Source organism: Marmota flaviventris, chromosome X (assembly GCF_047511675.1).
Source record: "Marmota flaviventris isolate mMarFla1 chromosome X, mMarFla1.hap1, whole genome shotgun sequence".
Classification (NCBI taxonomy): Eukaryota; Metazoa; Chordata; class Mammalia; order Rodentia; family Sciuridae; genus Marmota; species Marmota flaviventris.
Window position 1 is genome coordinate 31,462,182 of NC_092518.1, and position 21,771 is coordinate 31,483,952.

Genomic DNA, 21,771 nt, shown 5'->3' on the forward strand with positions numbered 1-21,771 from the left:
ACAATTAATGAACCTTTGTCTATTTGAATGAGTTCTACTAGAGCTCTGTATGCCTGCACTCCATTGTCAGTATCTCTTCATTTAGCAATTCTTATTTAGTGCCTTTCACTTTATCGTTGACATAGCTTGGTTCAAGAACTTGAATTTCTTATGACATCATGACCAAGTAAATTTATTATATCCTGAAAAAGGAATTGCATGACGATTCAAAAACAAACATTTTTTTGGTATCAAGGAGTCAACCTGGGGGCACTTTACCATTGAGCCACATCCCCGGCTCTTTTTATTTCTTTATTTTTTATTTTGAAACAAGGTGTTGTTAAGTTGCTGAGGCTGACTTTGGAATTATGATCCTCCTGCCTCAGCCTCCCCAGTATCTGGGATTACAGGCATGTGCCACTGTTCTGGGCTTGATGATTCAAATTTGACACTGCAAATATAGAAGATGTCTATTGCTTACATTTGCCTGCTGACTTTCATGACATCTAGTTTTAACCTTGATGGATAAGAGAACCCAATAACAGGCTTTGGAAAACATTTTTTCAATTACTAGTACATTGCCATTTACAAGGAGGAGGATTGACCATGAAAATTTTATTATTTTATCCCCAGTTTTGAGAGGGTGAGAATTTTTTTGTGTGTGTTTGTTTATCTTGCCAGAATTTGAAAATAAATATTCATATTTTCTCCTTTTTTATACAAAAGTTAGCATATGCACTGTATGGCATCTTGACATATTTTACTTGACATATTTTAGAACATATAAAACATTCTCAGCCTTTTCATAGTTGCATAGCTTTGTATTGTGTGGATGTATCATCATTTTTTAAGTCAATCCTCAGTTGATAGACACTGAGTGTCTTCCAAACTTTTACTATTACCAAAAAAAGCTTCAATAACCAAACCTGCATATACATATTCTCACGTATGTGTGTGCACATGTGTGTGCATGTGTATGTGCATGTGCACACATGTAACTGCCCGATTCCTGGGTCCAAATTACATGTATAATTTTGATAGCTATTGCCTCTCATATGTGAGAAATGGAAAGTCTAGTGGTCCATTTTCAGAATATAGTATTCAGCCTTAATTGGATCCAATTGTAGGTATTTTAATTATAGCGCTTCCCTTTGCCCCAATTTTAAATTTAGCCAATCTAATATATTGTAACCCCAAGCTCCACCAATCAGGGTGAAGGGCAATGCTGCATTAAGGATAAAAGCAGGCAGACTGCCCACCCAGGTGTGCTTGCTAGCCTGGTTCCAGGGGCATGCCCTCCTAGCAGAAGTTTGCCTTGCCCACCCACGTTCTAACACGTTTGATTTCTTGGGACACCTTGGTATAGTCTAACAATTTTGGCACCCAGTATGGGGATCCACACATCACCTAGGTAGTGTGGGGACCTCCCTCCCCTTAGAGGACATGCGTCCTGCTGCCTTACTATCGTTGCCTCCATGTGGGGAAGGAAACTGTGATCCATGAGGCTGACAAAGGACCCAAAATCTGAAGTGGATTGGCAATAAAGATAAAGGGCTCAAGTGATCAGGTACATGGACTAAAGTAGGAAAATCTGTTCTGGAGCTTTAGAGAGAAGTACTTCCTTGGTAGTTGAGACATCCCAGAGGTTGTGTGACACACGAATGCAAGAAAGCCCACAAAAGGGTAGAGGTTAAACTCTATTCAGAAACACAAGGCCACATCTAGGAAAAAAGAATGGGAGTTATGGAATAAATCTCTAGTAATTAGGATTGAGGATACAGGGCCCTCAGGGTATATAAGAAACCTCCAATAAAGTGGTGTTGAGTACATAAGAGAAAATTAATTATAGGAACCTACAAGAAAAAAATGGGGAATAAAAATTCTAGGCCTAGGGACAAGGAAGAACAATGGAAAGAGCTCGTATGTACATTTTTTTTTCCTTTGAGCCCTTTTCAAGTTTGGGTCATAGTGCAAAAATCTGTGACAGCTCTATTTTAATCTGTGCATTGTATGTGTGTGTGTCTATATATGTGTTTGTGTCTATATCATGTACATAGTACCAAAATTGGCTTATAGATAAAAAAAAGTACTCATAAATTTAATAAATGGACCCGAATACCTTTCAGTTCATGTGACTTAAATAAAACTTTGACAAAAAGGGTCAATCTAAATTGATAAGAGTAAAGGTGACTTTGAAAGTATTTACCCACAAGTTTTCTAGGTGGCCATGTTACCAAAAGCTCAGTCCTTGTCTCCAATGCCAATTCAATAATGAAGACACAGTTTTGAGAAAAAAGAAAAGGAAGGTTTATTGCTTTGCTAGTAGGGAGAAATGTAGTGGGGTGGTCCTGTCCCAGAGGCTGTGATTCTGTCCATCAAGGAGAACAAAGAGTTTTTCAAGAAGCTATTCAAAGGCTCCATTCCAGGTGTTCTCTGTAGGGGGATTGTGGTTCACTTATTAATTTGGGAGATAGCCATCCCTGAAGTCTGAATTTCTTGGCTCTTATGGTGGGGGGTTGTGCTCAAAGACAGATAACTGAGTCTAAGATGGGGGAAATGGTGATCCTGTTCCCTAACCCCAGGTTAAGAAGGAGGAAAGGGAGAAGAAGAAAACAGAAACATACCCATTTAAAAATAACCTGAGTTATTTTTACTGGGTCAAATGATGATTTCATTCCAAGTTTTCTGAGGAATCTCCATACTGCTTTCCAGAGTGGTTGCACCAATTTGCAGTCCCACCAACAATGTATGAGTGTGCCTTCCCCCTCCCACATCCTTGCCAGCATTTATTGTTACTTGTATTCTTGGTAATTGCAATTCTCACTAGGGTAAGATGAAATCTCAGTGTAGTTTTAATTTACATTTCTCTAATTGCTAGAGATGTTGAACATTTTTTTTTCATATATATGTTGACTGATAATATATCTTCTTCTGAAAAGTGCCTGTTCAGTTTCTTTGCCCATGTATTGATTGTGTTATTGGCGTTTTTTGGTGTTAAGTTCTTTTGAGTTCTTTATATATCCTGGAGATTAATGCTCTGAGGTGCAGATGGCAAAGATTTTCTCCAATTTTTTAGGCTCTCCATTTATGTTCTTGATTGTTTCCTTTGCTGGAAGAAGCTTTTTAGTTTGTTATCATCCTGTGTATTGTTTCTTCTTTAAAAATATTTATTTTTTAGTTTTAGGTGGACACAATATCTTTATTTTATTTTTATGTGGTGCTGAGGATCAAACTCAGTGCCTCACGCATGCCAGGCCAGCATGCTACCACTTGAGCCACATCCCGAGCCCCCCATATATTGTTTCTTGATTTTAATTCTTGCACTTTAGAAATCTTGTTGAGGTATTCATTTCCTAAACCAATATGATGGTGAATTGGTCCTACTTTTTAAATCCACTTCTCAGTATATGCCCAAAGGACTTAAAATCAGCATACTATAGTGAGGCAGCCACATCAACATTTATAGCAGCTCAATTCACAATAGCTAAGCTATGAAACCAACCTAGGTACCCTTTAACAGATGAACGGATAAAGAAAATGTGCTACATATACACAATGGAATATTATTCAGCCATAAAGAAGAATGAAATTATGGCATTTGTGGGTAAATGGATGGAACTGGAGACTATCATACTAAGTGAAATAAGCCAATCCCCCCAAACCACGAGCTGAATGTTTTCTCTGATAGGTGGATTGTAACATACAATAAGTGGTGGGTGGGGCCAGGGGGAAAGCAAGGGAAGAATAGAAATTCATTGGATTAGACAAAGGGGAATGAAGAGAAGGGAGGGGGGGATGGGAATAGGAAACACAGTGGAATGAATCAGACATAATTCTCCTATGTTCATATGTGAATACATGACCTGTATAACTAACTCCACATCACGTACAACCACAAGAATGGGGAGTTATACTCCATGTGTGTATAATATGTCAAAATACATTCTACTGTCATGTATATGTTAAAAGAACAAATAAAAAATTATACAAAATATAACCTCAGTAGCAGAGTAGCAAAGGCTGTATTCAAAGTATGAGGTGGACCACTGTTAAAGTCAGACAATCAGAGTGTTGGTCTCTATAAAATGTTTAAAGTGCAACATCCATTGCTTCTAAGGCTTTTCTTTGGCAGGAATAACTTACATAAAGTGTAAATTAGACTTGTTTGATATCTTGGCTTTCATGGGTAACCTAAGTTAGAAATGGGTAAGTTAGTTTTAACATAAATGGAATTAATCTTCCTAAATGTGTATGTTAGAGAAGACATCTCATGAATTTGCAAAGTTAAGATACTAAAACATAAACTAAGTTATTGGCTTCTTGAATTCCAAAAGGTAACATATATTTGGGTATATTAAATGTGTTTTTATAAATTGGTAATTTTTTTAAAAAGAGTTAAGGGCTGGGGATGTGGCTCAAGCGGTAGCGCGCTTGCCTGGCACGCGTGCGGCCCAGGTTCAAGCCTCAGCACCAAATACAAAGATGTTGTGTCTGCCGAAAACTAAAAAATAAATATTTAAAAAATTCTCTCTCTCTCTCAAAAAAAAAAGAGTTTAAGATTGCTAGTTTCTGGGTCTTAACCTAAAAGCAAGGTTACTAAGAGTTAACATTCTAACAGGTGTAATTCTATATTCATACAAAAAGTTTCAGCTGTGTTTTGATTTAAGTACTGTAAAGATTAAAGTATTTTATTTTATTAAAAAGGAGTAAGTTTTTGTTTAAATGAAAGAAGATGTAACTCCAGTCATGGAAGTGGGAACCTAACAGAGGTTTTATGGCTTCTGGATAAAAGAATCAATCAGAGTCCGTGATAAACAGGTTTTTGTTTGTTTGTTTGTTTGTTTTTTGTAGTACTGGGAATTAGACCCCAGGGCCTTGTGCATGGGAGAAAAGCACTCTACCGACTGAGCTATATCCCCAGCCCTCAATGGATATTTTTTTAAAATGTTGTGTCTAAAGGTTGTATAATCATTTGGGTTTGCCCCCACCTTCATTTTACCACCACTACAAGACAAAAAGAGTAGACTGGAATGTTTGTCCTCAGTGGGTTGCCTTTACATTTGGAAAAAAAAGCCTTAATTGGGGCCCATTACCCTGAGTGCCTGACAATTAACAATATTCTTGTGCTTAAGTCCAAGAAATAGAGACCGAAAGCTAAGGATGTCAATGAAGTGTAGAATGTCTTAAGCTGCGGAAAGTTTATGGAAGGTAAATCTCAAAAAGTTTGTGCACGTGATTAAATTGGGCATAATTAGCACCATCAGTTAAAGCGCAGTTGCTAGCCAGGTTCCAGTAGCGTGCCCTTCTGCCAAAAGTAAAGTTTGCCTTGCCCACCCACTTTGGAGCACGTGTTTGATTTCTTGCAGTATTTCTAACATAAAAATATACAATTTTCTACCGGAAATGTATACAGAAGCTTGTTTGTTTACAGAAAGAGCCATGATTTTCCATGTGCTCAGACTTTTTATTTTTTAAACTAAAAACAAAATTAAGCACCAACCAACCAACCAATCAAAAACCCTCTAGTTTTTAGTCTCTCACCCAGAATCAATCTTTTTTTTTCTCCCTGTCTAGGCAAGTGCATTCTTCTAATTTGCAGATAAGCTAAACCATGTGTGAATAGTTGTTTTTTTTTTTTTAAACATAGGCCTTAAATTATTCCATCTTGGAACATCTTCAGGTTTCTCTTAGTTTCTGTTCATATGTCATTCCTTTTAATTATTACTTTTTAAAAATTTGAACTATTAGGTCCATCAAGATGGAATGGTGGTTAAGTCCACAAGGACAGATAGACTTATATTAATACATAGTATAAATCATTCCCCTTCTTCACTCAATAAGTGTCTTTCCAGACATAGGGATGCACACCCAATCCCAGTTACTCAGGAGGTGGGCCAGGAGAAAGACAAGTTCAAGACTAGCCTGGGAAACTGTAAGACCATGTTTCAAAATAAAAAAAAAAAAAAATAAAAAGGGCTGGGGATGAAGCTCAGAGGTAGAGCACCCCTGGGTTCAATCCTTATTACTGTAAATAAATAAATAAATAAATAAATAAATAAATGAAAGTCCTTTGAGGCTAAACATTATTAGATTTGACTTATGGTCAAACATAGTACCAGTTTGTGAGATACAAAAACCTAAAAATCTCACACATTTATAATTGATCCTTTTATGCTTTATCACATAAGTAAAATCTTCTTAAAATATAAAACCACTCATGTTGAAAAATATTGTCTTCAGATAATTTTTCCATAAAGAAAAATTCATTTGCTTTTTCAGAGAAAATGAACTTGGTGATATGATTAACATATTTTTTGTTTTGGTACTGGGGATTGAACCCAGGGGCACTTAACCAGTGAGCCACATCCCCAGCCCTTGTTTTAATTTTTAATTTTGTGACAGGTCTCATTGCCTTGTTTAGTGCTTAGTTGCTGAGGCTGAAATTGAATTTGTGATCCTCCCACCTCAGCCTCCCAAATTGCTGGGATTATAGGCATAGGCCACCAAGCCTAGCCTGATTAACATATCTTAATGTTAAATAATGATATGATGTTGATCAATAATTTATAATGTTTTGATATATAAACTCGTATAAATAAGCAGAATTTGGGGTCCTCTTTAGGTGTAGTATTATAACAATAACCACCATAACTCCCATTTGTATGGTGCTTTATACTTTACAAAGCTCCTTTATGTACATGATAATTCCAATTCCCATTGGTTGCATATACCAGGTACTTTGATAAACTACATACTAGAAAATATTAGTTTCTTTTTACTCAAGATGGGGACAATGAAAATACATCTTTTGCTTACAATGGGGGCAAAGAAAATGCATTATTATAAAAAGCCAGCCAATGGTAAATTATAAAGAAAGTAGAATGATGGTTGCCAGGGGCTGCCAGGAGGGGGAAATGGAACATTATTGTTTAACGGGTATGGAGTTTCAATTTGGGAAGATGAAAAGAGTTCTAGAAATAGATGATATTGATAGCTAAACAGCAATATAAATGGATTTATGTAATGCCACTGAACTGCACACTTAAAAATGCTTAAGTTCATACATTTTATGTTATGTACATTTTACCACCATAAAAATTGTTGGGAGTAGGGGGAAAAGGCAGTGACTAGTGGAGCTAGATTTTGATTTTCTTCCTGTCTAACCTTTGCTTTCTCTTAAGTAGTTATTATCCCCATGTTACAGACAATTAAGGCCCAGAGGGACTAAATTGACATAAGCCACACAACTATCAAAAGGCACAGTTGGAGTTAATATAATGGAAATGATTTTCACAACCAGAGGCTTATGCATAAGATGTCAAAGTAAAACCAGGAGTTGCATCTAAACACTGAGGACTGGGTAATTTGGGGCTAATCACTGCACTTGTCTGGTCCCTCATTTATTCATTTGTAAAATAAAAGGACTGATAAAGATCAGAGTTTTTTTTTATTCAACTTTTTTTTCAAGACTTACAGTAAGAAATGTTTCACAGTGATTCAGTACACACATGCAAAGCCCCATTTTATGAGCAATCCTATGATGATGTCCATGACATGGACTCTTGTGACAGGAACTGAGGCCTGCCAACCACTATGTGTATTTGAAAGCTGATCCTCCAGCCCTAGTCAGGCTTTGAAATGAATGCAGCTCCAGATGATAGCTTGACTAAACTCTGAGACTTGAGCCAGAACTACCCAGCTAAGTTGCTCCTGAATTCCTGACCCTCAGAAAACAGGTGAGATAATAAGTGCTTGTTGCTCTAAGTGACTAGGTGTTTGAGAAATTTGTTATACATCAGCCCAGATAAACAATATAGTACATTAGGCTAATGTGTCACAAGTAGCTGAAGTTTAGTTGTCTAAAGAACTGGAAAGAAGATTCTTTAGGAGATAAGCACAAAGACACTGGGGGAGGATAGAACCAGCAGAAGAGACTTGAGATGATACATGCAGAGTGTCAATTGTATCCTCTGTTCCCCTAAAATTAATTTCATAAACAACTATATTCTTACCACATGCATTGCATTCTGATATCTTCTATTCTATTTTATACCTATTTGTTTTAATAAATGCTGAAAGACAGTCTTTGAATTGATCTCACAATCCACTAACAAATTGTTACCACAGTTGAAAACATTGAACTCAGTCATATTTGAGGTCTATTTTAGGTGCAAACTTCAGGAATTAGGAGGTGGTGCAGTGTTGTTATGATAACTAACATTACTGAGCATCTACTAGGCCAGAATTGTTCGAAACACATTGCATATTCTGTCTCAACTGAAGACAATAAGATAGTTTCTATTAATATCCCCATTTTACAGATGTGAAAACTGGTGCCAGAGGTCAGGAGGAAATGCAGGCAGTCTGTACCCACAATCTACTGGCCTAATCTTCAGTCTTAAAGGTAATCACTCAAGCATTCCAATAAGACAAGACTCTGGTCTATGTCATCTAACATCTATATGTTTTAATGTTTAAAGTACATTTCACTGTAACTGGGTAGAAGGATTTTAAAAAATATATTCCTTTTTATCTATTGTTTTATTAGTTATAATGCAAAGATAATTCTCTAACAAATAAACCTAACTAAAATAGATGTCAGCATCATGTAGAGAGCATTACTTGGATTTAAAAAAATAAGGTCAATAAACATGACGTAAGTGACCAAAAAATGTTAAAATCTGTGTGTGCAGGAGCTGGGTATCTGGGTCTATCACTTTTTTGCTGAATTCTAATGAGCCAAGTCTCCATTAATTATATCTTTCATGTCATAGGAATGTGGTGTTTGTCACAGATATTGGAGTCTGTAAAAGCATCACATCTTCTTAATAAAAGATTCCCAGTAATCAGAGGTTCATACAACTTCAGAGTAAATTATCTAGAGCTGGATACATACAGGGGAAACACATCAGGAGGATGTTTTAGCACCTGCTGTGTGGCAGGTGACATAGAGTCTAGAAAGAGGCAGAAAAAAAAAGACTTAATTCCTACTTTAGATGGTATTGCATTATTATGTACTACAGGGTGTGTTATGCTTTGAATCTGAAATTACCCCCATAGCCTCATGTGTTTAAGGCTTGGTCCCTACAGCAGCAATGTTGGGGGGGGGCAGGTAATTGGATTATTAGGACTCTAACCTCATCAATAGATTAATCCAATAATGGATTAATAACTATTGGGAGGTAATGGTACTTTGAGAAGTGGGGCTAGTAGTCTCACCAATGAAATGCTGGCCTCTCTTGTAAGAAAGAGAACCTCAACATTAAGGTCCTTTCCCTGTTCAGGTTCATGAAGCCAATAACAAAACTAAAGTGGAGTATCAACAGCATAGATAATCAATGGGAAAAGAACAGAGAAATGGGAGCCTAGCTCACAAATCTCCTCCTCAACTCACTGAGTGTTGAGCAGTCACAGATATAGGGCAACAGAAATATAGGGGGGAATATTCATTAGGTTTGGGGGAAGGGGAAGTTTCCTAGGAATCCAGGAACTGGCTAATTTCTTTCCTTATATGGTCTTTCCTGATTGCAACCATGTTGATTATAAACTATCATGGCACTAGTGGGTGTGTCATTTAGCATGAAAATTAGATGATGATTAAGTTTGAGGTCTACTAGAAGTCATTTGAGCAGCCATCTTGGACCCAGCTGGTTTTAGCTTATTACCATGAAGAACATTTGAGCATCCTGCTAAAAATAAGCACAGTTAGGTCATGGTAAGTAAAGCAGGGTAGGCAACGCAGGCTGCATAGATAGTGTACTAGATAACAGGTGGAGGAAGTGCCATTGAAGGGTATATTTTGTCCCTGGCCCATTCCTCTTTGTGCAAGTGTGTGTTTTGCCTGCATGCACTCCCAATCCCCACCATGATGTTCTGCCTAACAACAGGCCTAGGAACAAGGGAGCCAAATGACCATGGACTGAAATGTCTGAAATTTGAGTCAAAATAAACCTTTCCTCTTTTAAGTTGCTTCCTCTCAGGTGTTTTGTCACAGAAATGGAAAACTGACTAACACATTGGGCAATGACAGTGGCCACAACCTAGCTTAGAATACTTTTAGCAGAGAGAAGACAGTCTTTTCATGTCATCTATTTTTTGAAAAAAAAAATGTCATTTTGAATATGTAGCTAAAAAGGGGGTTGTAGAGGTACCATAATTCCCCGAAACCAAATATTAATCCAGATGTCCTGAAAAAATTGACAATTCAAAATAAAAAGTTTTGTAATTATAAAAGAAACACATGCTTTTAAAGAACATCTAGTAAATGCAAAAAAATGTAGAGAATAAAAGAAAAATCTTAACCAGATATTGAATCATGATGTAATAATTATTGGTATTTATGTGTATACACACATTTCCAAAATTTTGTGTATGTGTATACTTTTTGCAATTTCACTTATAATCATAATGTGAGGAAATCATCATGTCAAAATGGTCCACTTAAACATTAACTTGATAGCTGTATAGAATTGCATTCTATAGACATAGTATTTGATAGTGTCCAGTCAGGTAAACAGAAACCATTCTCTATATTTAATGCAGAAAAGGACTTAATGTTAATAATTTGCCACAAAGGTATAAAAAGTGCTGAAAAAAACAAAGAAAAAGAGTACATATCAGTTATTGCTCCATAACAAGTCACTGTGAACTTACAGATGTGTAAAAAACTTAAAATCAGAACGTTTATTTAAGAAACAATTCTGTGATGGGCAATTTAGGCTAAGTTCATGTGGATAGTTCTCTGGCCTCAGCTGAGCTCCCTCACATTTGTGGTTGGTTATAGGTTGCCATTTCTGATTTTGGCTAGGCTCCGTTACATATTTGAGAAATCAACTGGGATAAGAAGCCTAGCTTGACTCGCAGGCACATAGTTTTTCATTCTTTTGCAAGCTAGTCTGGGCTTATTCCCATAGTAGTCTCAGGGTTCCAAGACAGTGAGCAGAAGCCCATGAATTCTCATGAGGCCTCCGTTTGGCATTATTGCAATGTCATTTTCATTGCATTCTATTATCTAATGTAACAAACAAGGCCAGCCAAGATTCAAGGAGAGAGGAAACAGATTCTTCGTTTTCTGGGAAGAACTGTAACCTTGCAATGAAAAATAGCATGGAAAGGGAGAGAAAGAATTCTGGCTAGTTTTACAAACAACTGACAACAGTGAGTATTCCCTACAGACCAGAGAGCTCTACTACTCCTAAGCTAAGCCCACAGGCCTGAACTTGATATAGATCTACAAGCGTTGCCATCACTACCCCTTTTAGAAGTACTGCTACCACTGAGTAGGAATCCAGGAGCCCATAGCCTTACTAATGTTAAAACTGCCACACAGCCAGGAGTGGTGGCACATGCCTGTAATCCCAGCGGCTCTGGAGCCTGAGGCAGGAAGATCACAAGTTCAAAGCCAGCCTCAGCAACAGCGAGGCGCTAAGCAACTCAGTGAGACCTTGTCTGTAAATGAAACACAAAATAGGGCTGGGGATGGGGCTCAGTAGTTGAGTGCCCCTGAGTTCAATCCCCTGTTCCTCTCTCCAAAAAAGGGGGAGGGCTGGGTATGTGGTTCAGTGGTTAACCCCCCCTGGGATCAATCCCTGGTACCAACAACAATGACAACAACAACAAATCCTGTCACACATGTTGAGGACAAATAGTTGCCTATAATACTGTTGTTGTTGCTCCTGATCTGGAGGGTTCCCCAAAGACAGGAAAAAAAAGCTCTTTTCTTTCCAATGTAATCCCACCACCAGGGCTTCCCATTGATGAACCTAACAGGAAGCCAGTTGGAAAAGGAATCTGTAATTTGTAGCTGAGAGCTAACTGAAAAATTACTGCAAAATAGCATCATTTTAAACCTAATCCCCTATTGCTGGATATTTAGATTATTTCTTTTGAGACACAACATAAATGTGAAAAACAAAACTATCAGTGGGATTGTTTCCAAACCCAATAAATATGGATATTTACTTTCTATGGACATGTGCCCTTGGAGCTCAACAAGAAACAGTATATGAACTAGAGCAGGTCTAAATAGCTTTGCTTTATCCCTCCATGAGCAGATTTGTGTTCATCATGAAGCGAATAGCACTGGAGTTCTATCTATGTGATCTATAATCATACAGTTTACTTCAAAAACTGGTCTTTCTGGGTGCAGTGGTACACACCTGTAATCCCAGCAACTCAGGAGACTCAGGAAGGAGAATCGCAAGTTCAAGGCCAGCCTCAGAAACTTAGCAAGGTCCTAAGCAACTTAGTGAGACCCCATCTCAAAATAAAATATTAAAAGGTCTGGGGATGTGGTTCAGTGGTAAGTGCCCCTGGGTTCAATCCGTAGTACCAAACAAACAAACAAACAAAAAAACATTAATGTCTTCACATTGTATCCCATTTGGTTGAGATCTACCAGGATTATTTTAAAGTCATAATTATATTTTTTGTGTCCCTAAATAGAAAAAGTTTCACTCATATTCCTTATGTTCCAACAGTCATAGTAAATACAAAGTCTCAATAATGATTTTTCAGGAAGTATTTGTAGTATTTTTTGTATATAGCATTAGAAAATATTTTCATTATAAATTTAGTGTTGCTTGTAGAAAGTCAAATTAACATTTTCAGAGGTGAAATTTCTCCCTAACACCATGGAAGTTTATCCATTTTTTCCTATGAACACTCTAATAAATTATATGATTATAATCACAGAAGCAGGATATTATGATTCTCTTCTGTAACTTATATGTCAAAAGTTATATATAATATATTTTATCTTGATGGACCTTTTGCTTTAATACAGGTAAATGTATCTAATACTTAAACATCATATCATAGGCTTCTATAGTATGCATATGCTAAAATTTATTTCATTGTTTATCTTCACCAATACAGTACAAGCTCCCTGAGGACAGGGATCTTTTGTTGTTGTTGTTCACAGCTGTACTTGCAGTGCTTAAAAAGTATCTGCAAAGAGTAGGTAACCCTATAATTTTTTAGAATGAATATATGGTTGTTGGGTGCAGAGCAGGCTGAACTGTGTTGTCTGCAGGGCAGGCTGAACAGATGTTGGCTGCAAGATAGCCCACACACTCAAACCCCCCTCTATCTGGTCCTTTATCACCTGTTTGCGTCAAGTCTGAACATTCAACCCCGCTCAAGGCTGAACACTTAACCCCCCCTTGGGCCAACAAGGCAGCTTGCAGACCCAGAGGCCCCATTAGATTTGGGCTATAAAAACTCCCTCCTGCCAGCCCCCCCCCTCTTGCTCTCTTTGTCTTTCTTGAGTGCGCTCTCTCTCTCTTGCTCATGCTCTCTCCCTCTTCATCTCTCCTCTTCTCTTTTTTCTCTCTCTCTCTCTCTCTCTCTCTCTCTCTCTCCCTCCCTCTCTCCCTCTCTCCTCCTTTCCTTCTTTCTTTTCTCTTTGTTGCACTGCTGCAATAAAGATCTTTTGGTTGCCCCGAGTGTTGTGGTCACTTTTCTTTCAATGGTGAATCACTATTTTTTTTTTTTTTTTGGTACTGGGGATTGAACTCATGGGTACTCAACCACTCAGCCACATCCCTATTTTATATTTTATTTAGAGACAGGGTTTCACTGAGTTGCTTAGTGCCTCGCAGTTGTTGAAGCTGGCTTTGAACTCACAGTCCTCCTGCCTCAGCCTCCTGAGTCGCTGGGATTACAGGCGTGTGCCACGACTCCAGACGGTAATCACTATTGATGAATACTTACATTGTTTCTAATTTCACCATTTTGGTAATGGCTTATGTAAACCAGTATTCTTACAGATATATTTTGTACATGTATTTTTTTTGTAAGGAGAATTTATAGATGAGGCATTGTTGGTATAAAAAAAAGAATTAGGGAACTACAACTCCTTTCAAATCTCTTCCAATATGTTCAGGAAGTTGCCAGCAACACATGTATTTACGACCCAGTATTCCTCGCCATCAGTGAGTGCTCCCACTATCCGTCTTACTAATACAGTCCTGTTACTAAGTGACACTGACCTTTTCCTTCTTTTTAACTTGTTCTGTTTTAAAGGAAATTGAGTGTCTTATGTTCCCACCCCATGTTCTGAGCCATTCAACTGTCATTCTGTTAAAATGAGAACAGTACTTTTTGTCCCTGCTATTTTTTGTTCAGCAGGCTATATTGGCTATGAAACCTTGTGTGCTCCCAATCTCTTTATGACTTTTCCCACCCTAGTCTAGCCTTTAAAAATGTATCTCCTTAACTCCCAAGGCTCAGGGGCAATCTAAGGAGGAAAGGTGAGGGCCTGCATCTCTCACTCATTCCATGTTTATATCAAGCTGTCAACCTAAGCAACCATCAGATGCTTACCAGGTCCCCTTGAACCAAGTTTGCCAAGCTCAGATCCCTTCCCCTTTTGGTTGAGTCTTTTCCTGAGTACTTTTTAAAAAACATACCCTTGAAGATCCAAACTCAGTTCTGCAGACATTTCTGATTCCTGGGATAAAAATGATTTGGGGTTATCAGTTAGGAATTCTGGAAACAACCCAGATATATCAATAAAAATAGAACTATATATGAATGAACGTATGCTCAAATTTTGTATAAGCATTCTACTACCTTGAGACCCTTCACTGCTCTTGCCATTTATGTTAGAGAATCTAACTTGGCCTTAGTCTGAATGAGGCCTACATTTACCATAGCCCAGCCAACATTTCTGCCTCATTTCCTCCTCTAGGTCCTATAGTGTGCCTTCCCATTTTTCTGAGTAAGCTTTCTGTTTTAGTTCAAGCTGACTTTGTTAGAGCTATTTCTTGCCTGTGATGAACTTCTAACCAGACCTCAAAGACCACCATTATCCTATTCATACTTCAAGGCCCATTTCAATTATGACACCCTTATTCCACCAGTCAACAGTTATCCATTTAGTCACTCACTACTATGCACCAATAATCTGTTCAGTAATTTTCTTTCAATTCCTACCGCATCTAGGTTCTGAGAATATACAATAGTCAACAAGACAAAAATGCCTTTCCCTGTTAGTTTACATTTAAGTGAGGGACATGGGAAAATAATACAAAAACCAATAACATAAACATGAAAATATTAGAGAAGCGCTATGCAGAGAATTAGAACTGGGTAGCTATTTTTGGCTGAAATGGCCTGAGGAGGTGATGTCTATACTGAGATTTGAGTAACAGCAAGAAAAGGATGAACCATTCAGAAAATTTAGGGGGCCAAGCATGAAAAAAACAGGCCTGGCCAGTATGAAAAGTCCTCAGAAGGAATGAAGCCCACTTGTTCACACCAAGGCAGCTGATGGGGAGGGCCAAAGGGGGAGTAGTGGCAGAGAAAGCTGGAGCCAACTCACATATATGCTTTTTCTAAGACTCTAGGTTGAATTCTTTCTTGCTTCTTTTAGTTTCTTGAGGTGACCATCAATTCTTGGCATTCCTTGGCTTGCAGGTGCATCACTTCAGTCTCTTCTATTGCCACACGGCTTTCTCCCCGTTTTCTCTTTTAAAGTACACCAGTCATATTTGATCAAGGGTCCACATTACTCCAATATGACCCCATCTTAAACTATTATATCTACAATGATGTTACATCTACATTAGATCACATTCTGAGGTACTAGGGTTAGGACTTCAATATATCTTTTGGGGGACACTATTCAATCAGTGACTGCCTGACAAATGAATTACTGTGCATCTGAACGGCTGGGGATCATGTTAACATTGACTTGGCATAGGACTTGAGGTTTTATCTTTTCAACAGGCTCTTCTGGTGGATTTCAGTACTGCTAATTTGGGGATAGGATGACCAACTTATTCTGATTTGTCCAAGACTTCCAGTTTTATCAATGAAAGTCGTGGATGCAAGGAAATACATCAGTTTTTGGCAAACTGGAATGGTTTGTCATCCTCTATCACAAACCACAATCTGAGGAGCCAGGATCTAGTTAGGGGGTATTTTAATTTACCTATGAATTATGTTACTATTTATATTTAAACAGTTTATTTTTATTAGGGCACTCCAGGTTTTCAAGAATCAACACCCAATTACATACTCTAAAAAAGTTCCAGATGAACTGTGAAATCAGGAGTTAGTTTAGGCTGATGGATGTCACCTGTGAATATCATATATCAACTCATTAAATTATTTATGACACTTAGACTTTCTGTTGGGCTGGACAATGGGATTTCTGATCCCTTTATAAAGTAGTTATACATGGCCAAGACGTCCTGAGGCTGAGGGTACTAACTGGGTTTGAACCCTTCAGAATCCTTTCCTTGCTTCAGTAATAGAAGGAAATCAGCCTGGGGACTGTAAAAGTGAAGAAGATTCCTTTCTGATCTTAGCTTTAAATTTAGCTCAGTGGGAGCAGTGGCCTTCAACTTTTGCTTCATATTAGAATCTCCTGAGGAGCTTTTAAAAATGCAGAGCCTTTACCTCATACTAAATGACTCAGAATAGCTGGGATTGGACACAGGCATTCATAGTTTTTTTTTTTTTTTTTTAAAAAAAAAACACTCTCCAGATGATGAAAATGAGCAAGCAGCAGAGACAATTAACATGCAGGCTCCCCTTTTAAGAGATACACCTTGCTTACTCTATCCCTAACCTTCTTCCATCTGCAGCCATATTCCTCTCCACTACTCTTTTTTCTAGGATTGATCGTTTCCTTAACCAGATTTTCCTCTTCATCACATTTGTGTCCATTTGATGTAATGACCTCACTGACCTGGGACCATGTGTAACTCATTGAAGGTAATAATTACTCCTACAACAACTGACTCTGAAAGGTTTTTGCCAAGCTTTATTGACTCTGGTTTTCACTCTTTCACAAAAAGGTATCCTTAACCCAGAATTGAGTTAGCTTGTGATAGCAGTGTTGTTGTGACCACACATTCTCTTAGGAATCAAGCTAAATCTCCTACAGGATGTGTACTGTGTTCCTTTACAGACCAGCTGTGAGAAATTTGGGTGGAGTGTACTTTTTTTATAGTGATATAATAACATGCAATAAAAGTCATGCAATTCAGTAGTTTTTAGTATATTCACGAAGTTGTGCAACCGTTGCCATTATCTAATTCCAGAACATTCTCATCACTCCAAAAAGCAAGCCCCTACCCATCAATAGTCACTCCTTTCCTGTCTTCCTCAACCACTCATCTATTTTGTCTCTATGGATCTGTCTATTCTGGATGTTTCTTACAAGTGGATCATTCAATATATGGTTATGTCTGACTTCTTTCACTAAGTATATTTTCAAGGCTCATCTGTATTATAGCATGTATCAGTAGTATTTCATTCCTTCTTGTGAATAATTTCCCATTTTACAAATACACAATCTATCATTTGATCGACATCTGAGTTCTTTCTACTTTTTGGCTATTATGAATAATGGTCATGTAAACATTCATGTACAATTGTGTACATGCATGGGCATGTTTTCATTTCTCTTGTGTTGGATACCTAAGAATGAAATTCTTATGGAAACTCTATATTTAATATTTGGAGGAATTTTCAAGTTGTTTTTGAACATTGTTTTGACCTCATTGATGTAGTTTTCTTTATGGTGGGGCAAATGATTCTCAAGCCCATCAAATTGTTATCTGTTAAACATTTTATATGTGAGAATGATGTTTCATACAGAATTCTCTTGATATTTGGCTTTGAAAATTCCAAGTGTGAGGAAATCTAAAAAATGGAGCTCCTGGGGAGGCTGTAGATTCATGAGGTGGTGAGGATTTGTGTCTCTGTCTGAGTTCCTAGGTTCCTGACCACTCATCCAGTTGTATCTCTGTCCACCTGTCACAGTTTGTTTCTGACACAGACAAGGCCTTCTTGTTGCCAAGGACATGACTACTGGGCCTCTTCATCTGAGACCAGCTGGGCGTCCAAATGTAGAAACGTGACTGATCACTGGGGCCCATAAACTTCATGAAGCCAGGTGCAGACATCTTGCAAATACAAGACCCTACACTGTAGAAAGCAGAAACCTAAATACACTGGAGGTCTGGGAGAGGTTCCCCTGACCTCTCAAGTGTCTCAAGACTTCTTGCTTTCCCTTCCCCAGCCCCACCCTCACATCGGTTGGGGGTCTGAGCTTGCGCGGGATTGCAGGGCCAGGCAACCTTCCCAGCATGCGCAGTGGCTGCCCAGCCTGCTCCTTCGTCGGGAGCTCCCGCAGGGTGCGCGCTCCCGCACGCGCAAGGCTTCGCTTGCGCGCGCACGGGGCCTCTGGCAGCACGCACCCCCGCCCCGCCCCGCCCCGCCTCCTCCCCCCTCCCGCGCGCCCGCCCTCCGCCTGCCGCCACCGCCGCCGCCGGAGCTCTGTAGTATGGCATCGAGGAGAATGGAGACCAAACCTGTGATAACCTGTCTCAAAACCCTCCTCATCATCTACTCCTTCGTCTTCTGGGTGAGTGCCCACACCTGGCCGGGGGCCGGGCATCCGTCCATCAGTCTGGGTGATGATATTCTTCTTTTAGATAGGAAAGTGGGGGGAAACCCAATCCCCAAACCAAATTTTGGCCCCTTTTTTAGGGAGACCGGCGCGAGGTGTTGGGTCGGGGCTGCGGGATCACAGGGCACAGGTCCGGGCTGCTCGGACCCTGGACTCGCAGGCTGCAGTTGGCTGCGTGGTGGGGGTGCCTGCAGGTTGTCGACCTTATAAAAATTATTTTTTAATGTATTGATTTATTTTTTTAAGCTCGAGGGATAGGGTCAGCCCCTAGGGAAAGTTGCGGGTTTATTTGTCCGTTTTCGTTTCTGGTCTCCCCTTCCTACCCTACCTTACCAACCGGTTCTTGGCGCCTCTTGGAGCTAACCTGTGGCGGGCTAGTAACCTGCGAGGGAGCGCGAGGTTTGATCCCAGATTCCCAATTATCCGCGACCCTGCTGGGCTGCAGGAGAGAGGCGCCCAAAGCCCTCTGCCTGCTTAAGCAAGGGCGATCGAGTCCCCGAAGCGCACTAAAGGGTGGCGGGCGCAGCCACCGCGTGGAGGCGCGCAGAGAGGAGAGGGTCTTATATAAGCCGGGGGCATCTTTGAGGTTTCTCGGAGACCCAGAAGATAGATCTTACGACCCCTTTTCATTCTCGTCCATTACTCCTCATCCTGTCCTTCTGTTCACTGCATGAACCCAATTCACAGTGTCCTGGGGGAGGACCCCTGCGACTTGGTGATAGCTATAGCGCTCCAACTCTATTCCCCATCTAACTGGTGTTGCTACCAGTCCTTGAAGCTCAATGCAGAAGGGTGACGTCAGCCCCCTCAGCCAGGGCCGCTGGGGGCTGCATGGTGCACCTCGCTGAGCGATGCGCCCTTCTGCGCGCGGGAGGAGGAGCGGGAGCTAGAGGAGGAGGGGGAAGAGGAGGAGAAGGAGGGGGAGGAAGAGGGGGCTCCAGGCTTGTGCCTTACCTCATCCTGTTTGGCAAGTGGAATCAGTGCGGGGCTGACACTGCAGTGATTCACTTGGAGAGGTGGGTGGTACCTAAAGACCATTGCCTGTTCTTTCTCTTTCTCTGTAGATATGCCCCCTCCCCCAGGTCTCCATTTGCATACCAAGCCACAGCTACTCCGCAGGGGAATGAAGATCTGCGCCCCCCGCTCCCCAATAATCTGGGTCATTTCAGCTTCCAAGGCAGTCATTTTGAAACCTGAGGCACTGTAGGAAAAACCAGTCCCGCCCCTGGTTGTTTTTCTCCTTGCGCACCCCCTTCCAGATTAGCCCTAATTTTGCTTTGAAACTGGAGCACAGTGCTGTCTGAGGTACCCACAGTCGGCCTGATGGTGAACTGGACTGTTTTCAGTAGCCAGGGCAGAAACTGAGATTTATTAAGGGTTAAAAGAAAAAAAAATCTCGAATGTCCCCGGACATTTCCTTGTCACTGACATTGGTGATTCTTCAGGTTTGGAAAGCTATGGACTCGACTGGCTTTCCAGGAGCTCTGCAGTGGGATAGGATAGAGTAGATTGCATTAGGCAAACATAGAAATGGACTTTATTTGGACTGGTTGAAACATCTCAGTAGTGGAATTGTGTGCTGTGCACGTACAGATCCTATCATCAGATGTTTGCCTGGAAAAGCAATAAACATGCTGATTGCTGAAACTTCCCAGTAGTCATTCTTGGGAATTGGTTTGGTTTTTTATGTATTTCCTCAAATCTGTTTTTGTTTGTCCCTTTATTATTTAGTTGACTTCCTATTTGTTACTGGAGTAAATCATATGGGAGATTATTTTTAGCCTCCTAAGGTTTATAATGCTCAGGAAGGAAGTTTGTTCTCTTCGCATCTCTGCAATCTGGTAAAGAAGGGGGTCTTCCAGGTTTAGGCTTATCATATGAGCTCATTAACTCTCTGTGCTTCCACCTCTCCCCCTACACCATGAATCTGATTACTTAAAGCCCCCTAATGCACCTATAATCCGTGTACTTTATGTCCTGGGCAAGTTCCTTGATGCTAGCATTTTTTTTTTTTTAACTTTCAAGATTTTTGTACTCACAAATAAAATATTTACCTGGATGTTTTCAATAGTTTAAATAGCATTCAGTGATCACTTCCTACCTGACAATCAGAAGAATGAGATCTCTCTAGGTGTGAGGGTATTTTTAAAAAGCCATTTTTTAAAATTTTTTATTGTTGGTTGCTCAAAACATTACATAGTTCTTGATATATCATATTTCACACTTTGATTCAAGTGGGTTATGAACTCCCATTTTTACCCCGTATACAGATTGCAGAATCAACATCAGTTACACATCCATTGATTTACGTATTTCCATACTAGTGTCTGTTGTATTCTGTTACCTTTCCTATCCTCTACTATCCCCCCTCCTAAAAAGACATTTTTGTTGATAAGCCATGGTGCAAATGCCATGTTTTCTAGTGGATTTTGAATGCTGTTTTTTGAAAGCAGCATTATTGAGACATAATTCATATCATGAAAGTCACCTATTTAAAGTATAATAATATATGAAAATAAAAACAATATATAAATAGTATATATTTTAGTATATTCACACCATTACATTAATACAATTTTAGAACATTTCATCATCTCAAAAAGAAACCCTTTCCTGTCTCTTCAGCTGTCATTACATTCTCTCCTAACCCCTTCCAAATCCCTCCCACTTGCCCTGTGCAACTATTAATCTACTCTCCATCTCTGTAGATTTTCCTATCCTGGACATTTCCTATAAATGGAGTCAAGAATATTTGCCTTTTTGTGATTGGCTTCTATCACTTAGTATAGTGTTTTTAAGGTTCATCCACATTGTAGCATGTATCACTACTTCATTCCTTTTTATGGCTGAATAATATTCCATTGTATGAATATAATACATTTTATTTATCCTTTTGCTCATTGGTAGACCATTGGGTTGATTGGGCCTTTTGGTTACTAGAATAATTGTGTTATAAACTTTCATGTACCAGGTTTTTTTTTTTTTTTTGGTGTGTGAACATGTTTACATTCTCTTGGGTATATACCTGGGAGTGGAATTGCTAGGTCACATAGTAACTCTATGTTTAATTGTTTGAAGAATAGCCAGACTGTCTTCCAAAACAGCTGTACCATTTCACATTCCCAACAACAGTGAGGGTTCCAGTTTCTCCACATTCTTGTCAATTCTTTGTTATTTTCTGGCTTTTTAATTGTAGACATCCTAGTAGGTATGAAGTAATATCTCATTGTTCTGATTTGAATTTCCCTGATGAATATTGATGTTGAGCATCTTTTTACATGATTATTGATTATTGGTATATTTTCTTGAAGAAATGTCTATTTATATCTTTTGTCATTTTAAAATTTTTATTTAGATTATTTGTC

At 39.2% G+C, this 21,771-nt stretch overlaps 1 protein-coding gene across 1 annotated transcript in view; it reads left to right on the top strand.

Annotated features, from left to right (window-relative positions):
• The first annotated feature begins 18,246 nt into the window (after positions 1-18,246).
• Tspan7 (tetraspanin 7) overlaps positions 18,247-21,771 on the top strand; it is a 123,644-nt gene continuing 120,119 nt past the window's right edge. Inside the window, exon 1 of the mRNA XM_027927447.2 lies at positions 18,247-18,361. Within this exon, the coding sequence (XP_027783248.1) occupies positions 18,281-18,361 (81 nt within the window). The 5' untranslated portion in view covers positions 18,247-18,280. The remainder of the gene's footprint in view (positions 18,362-21,771) is intronic.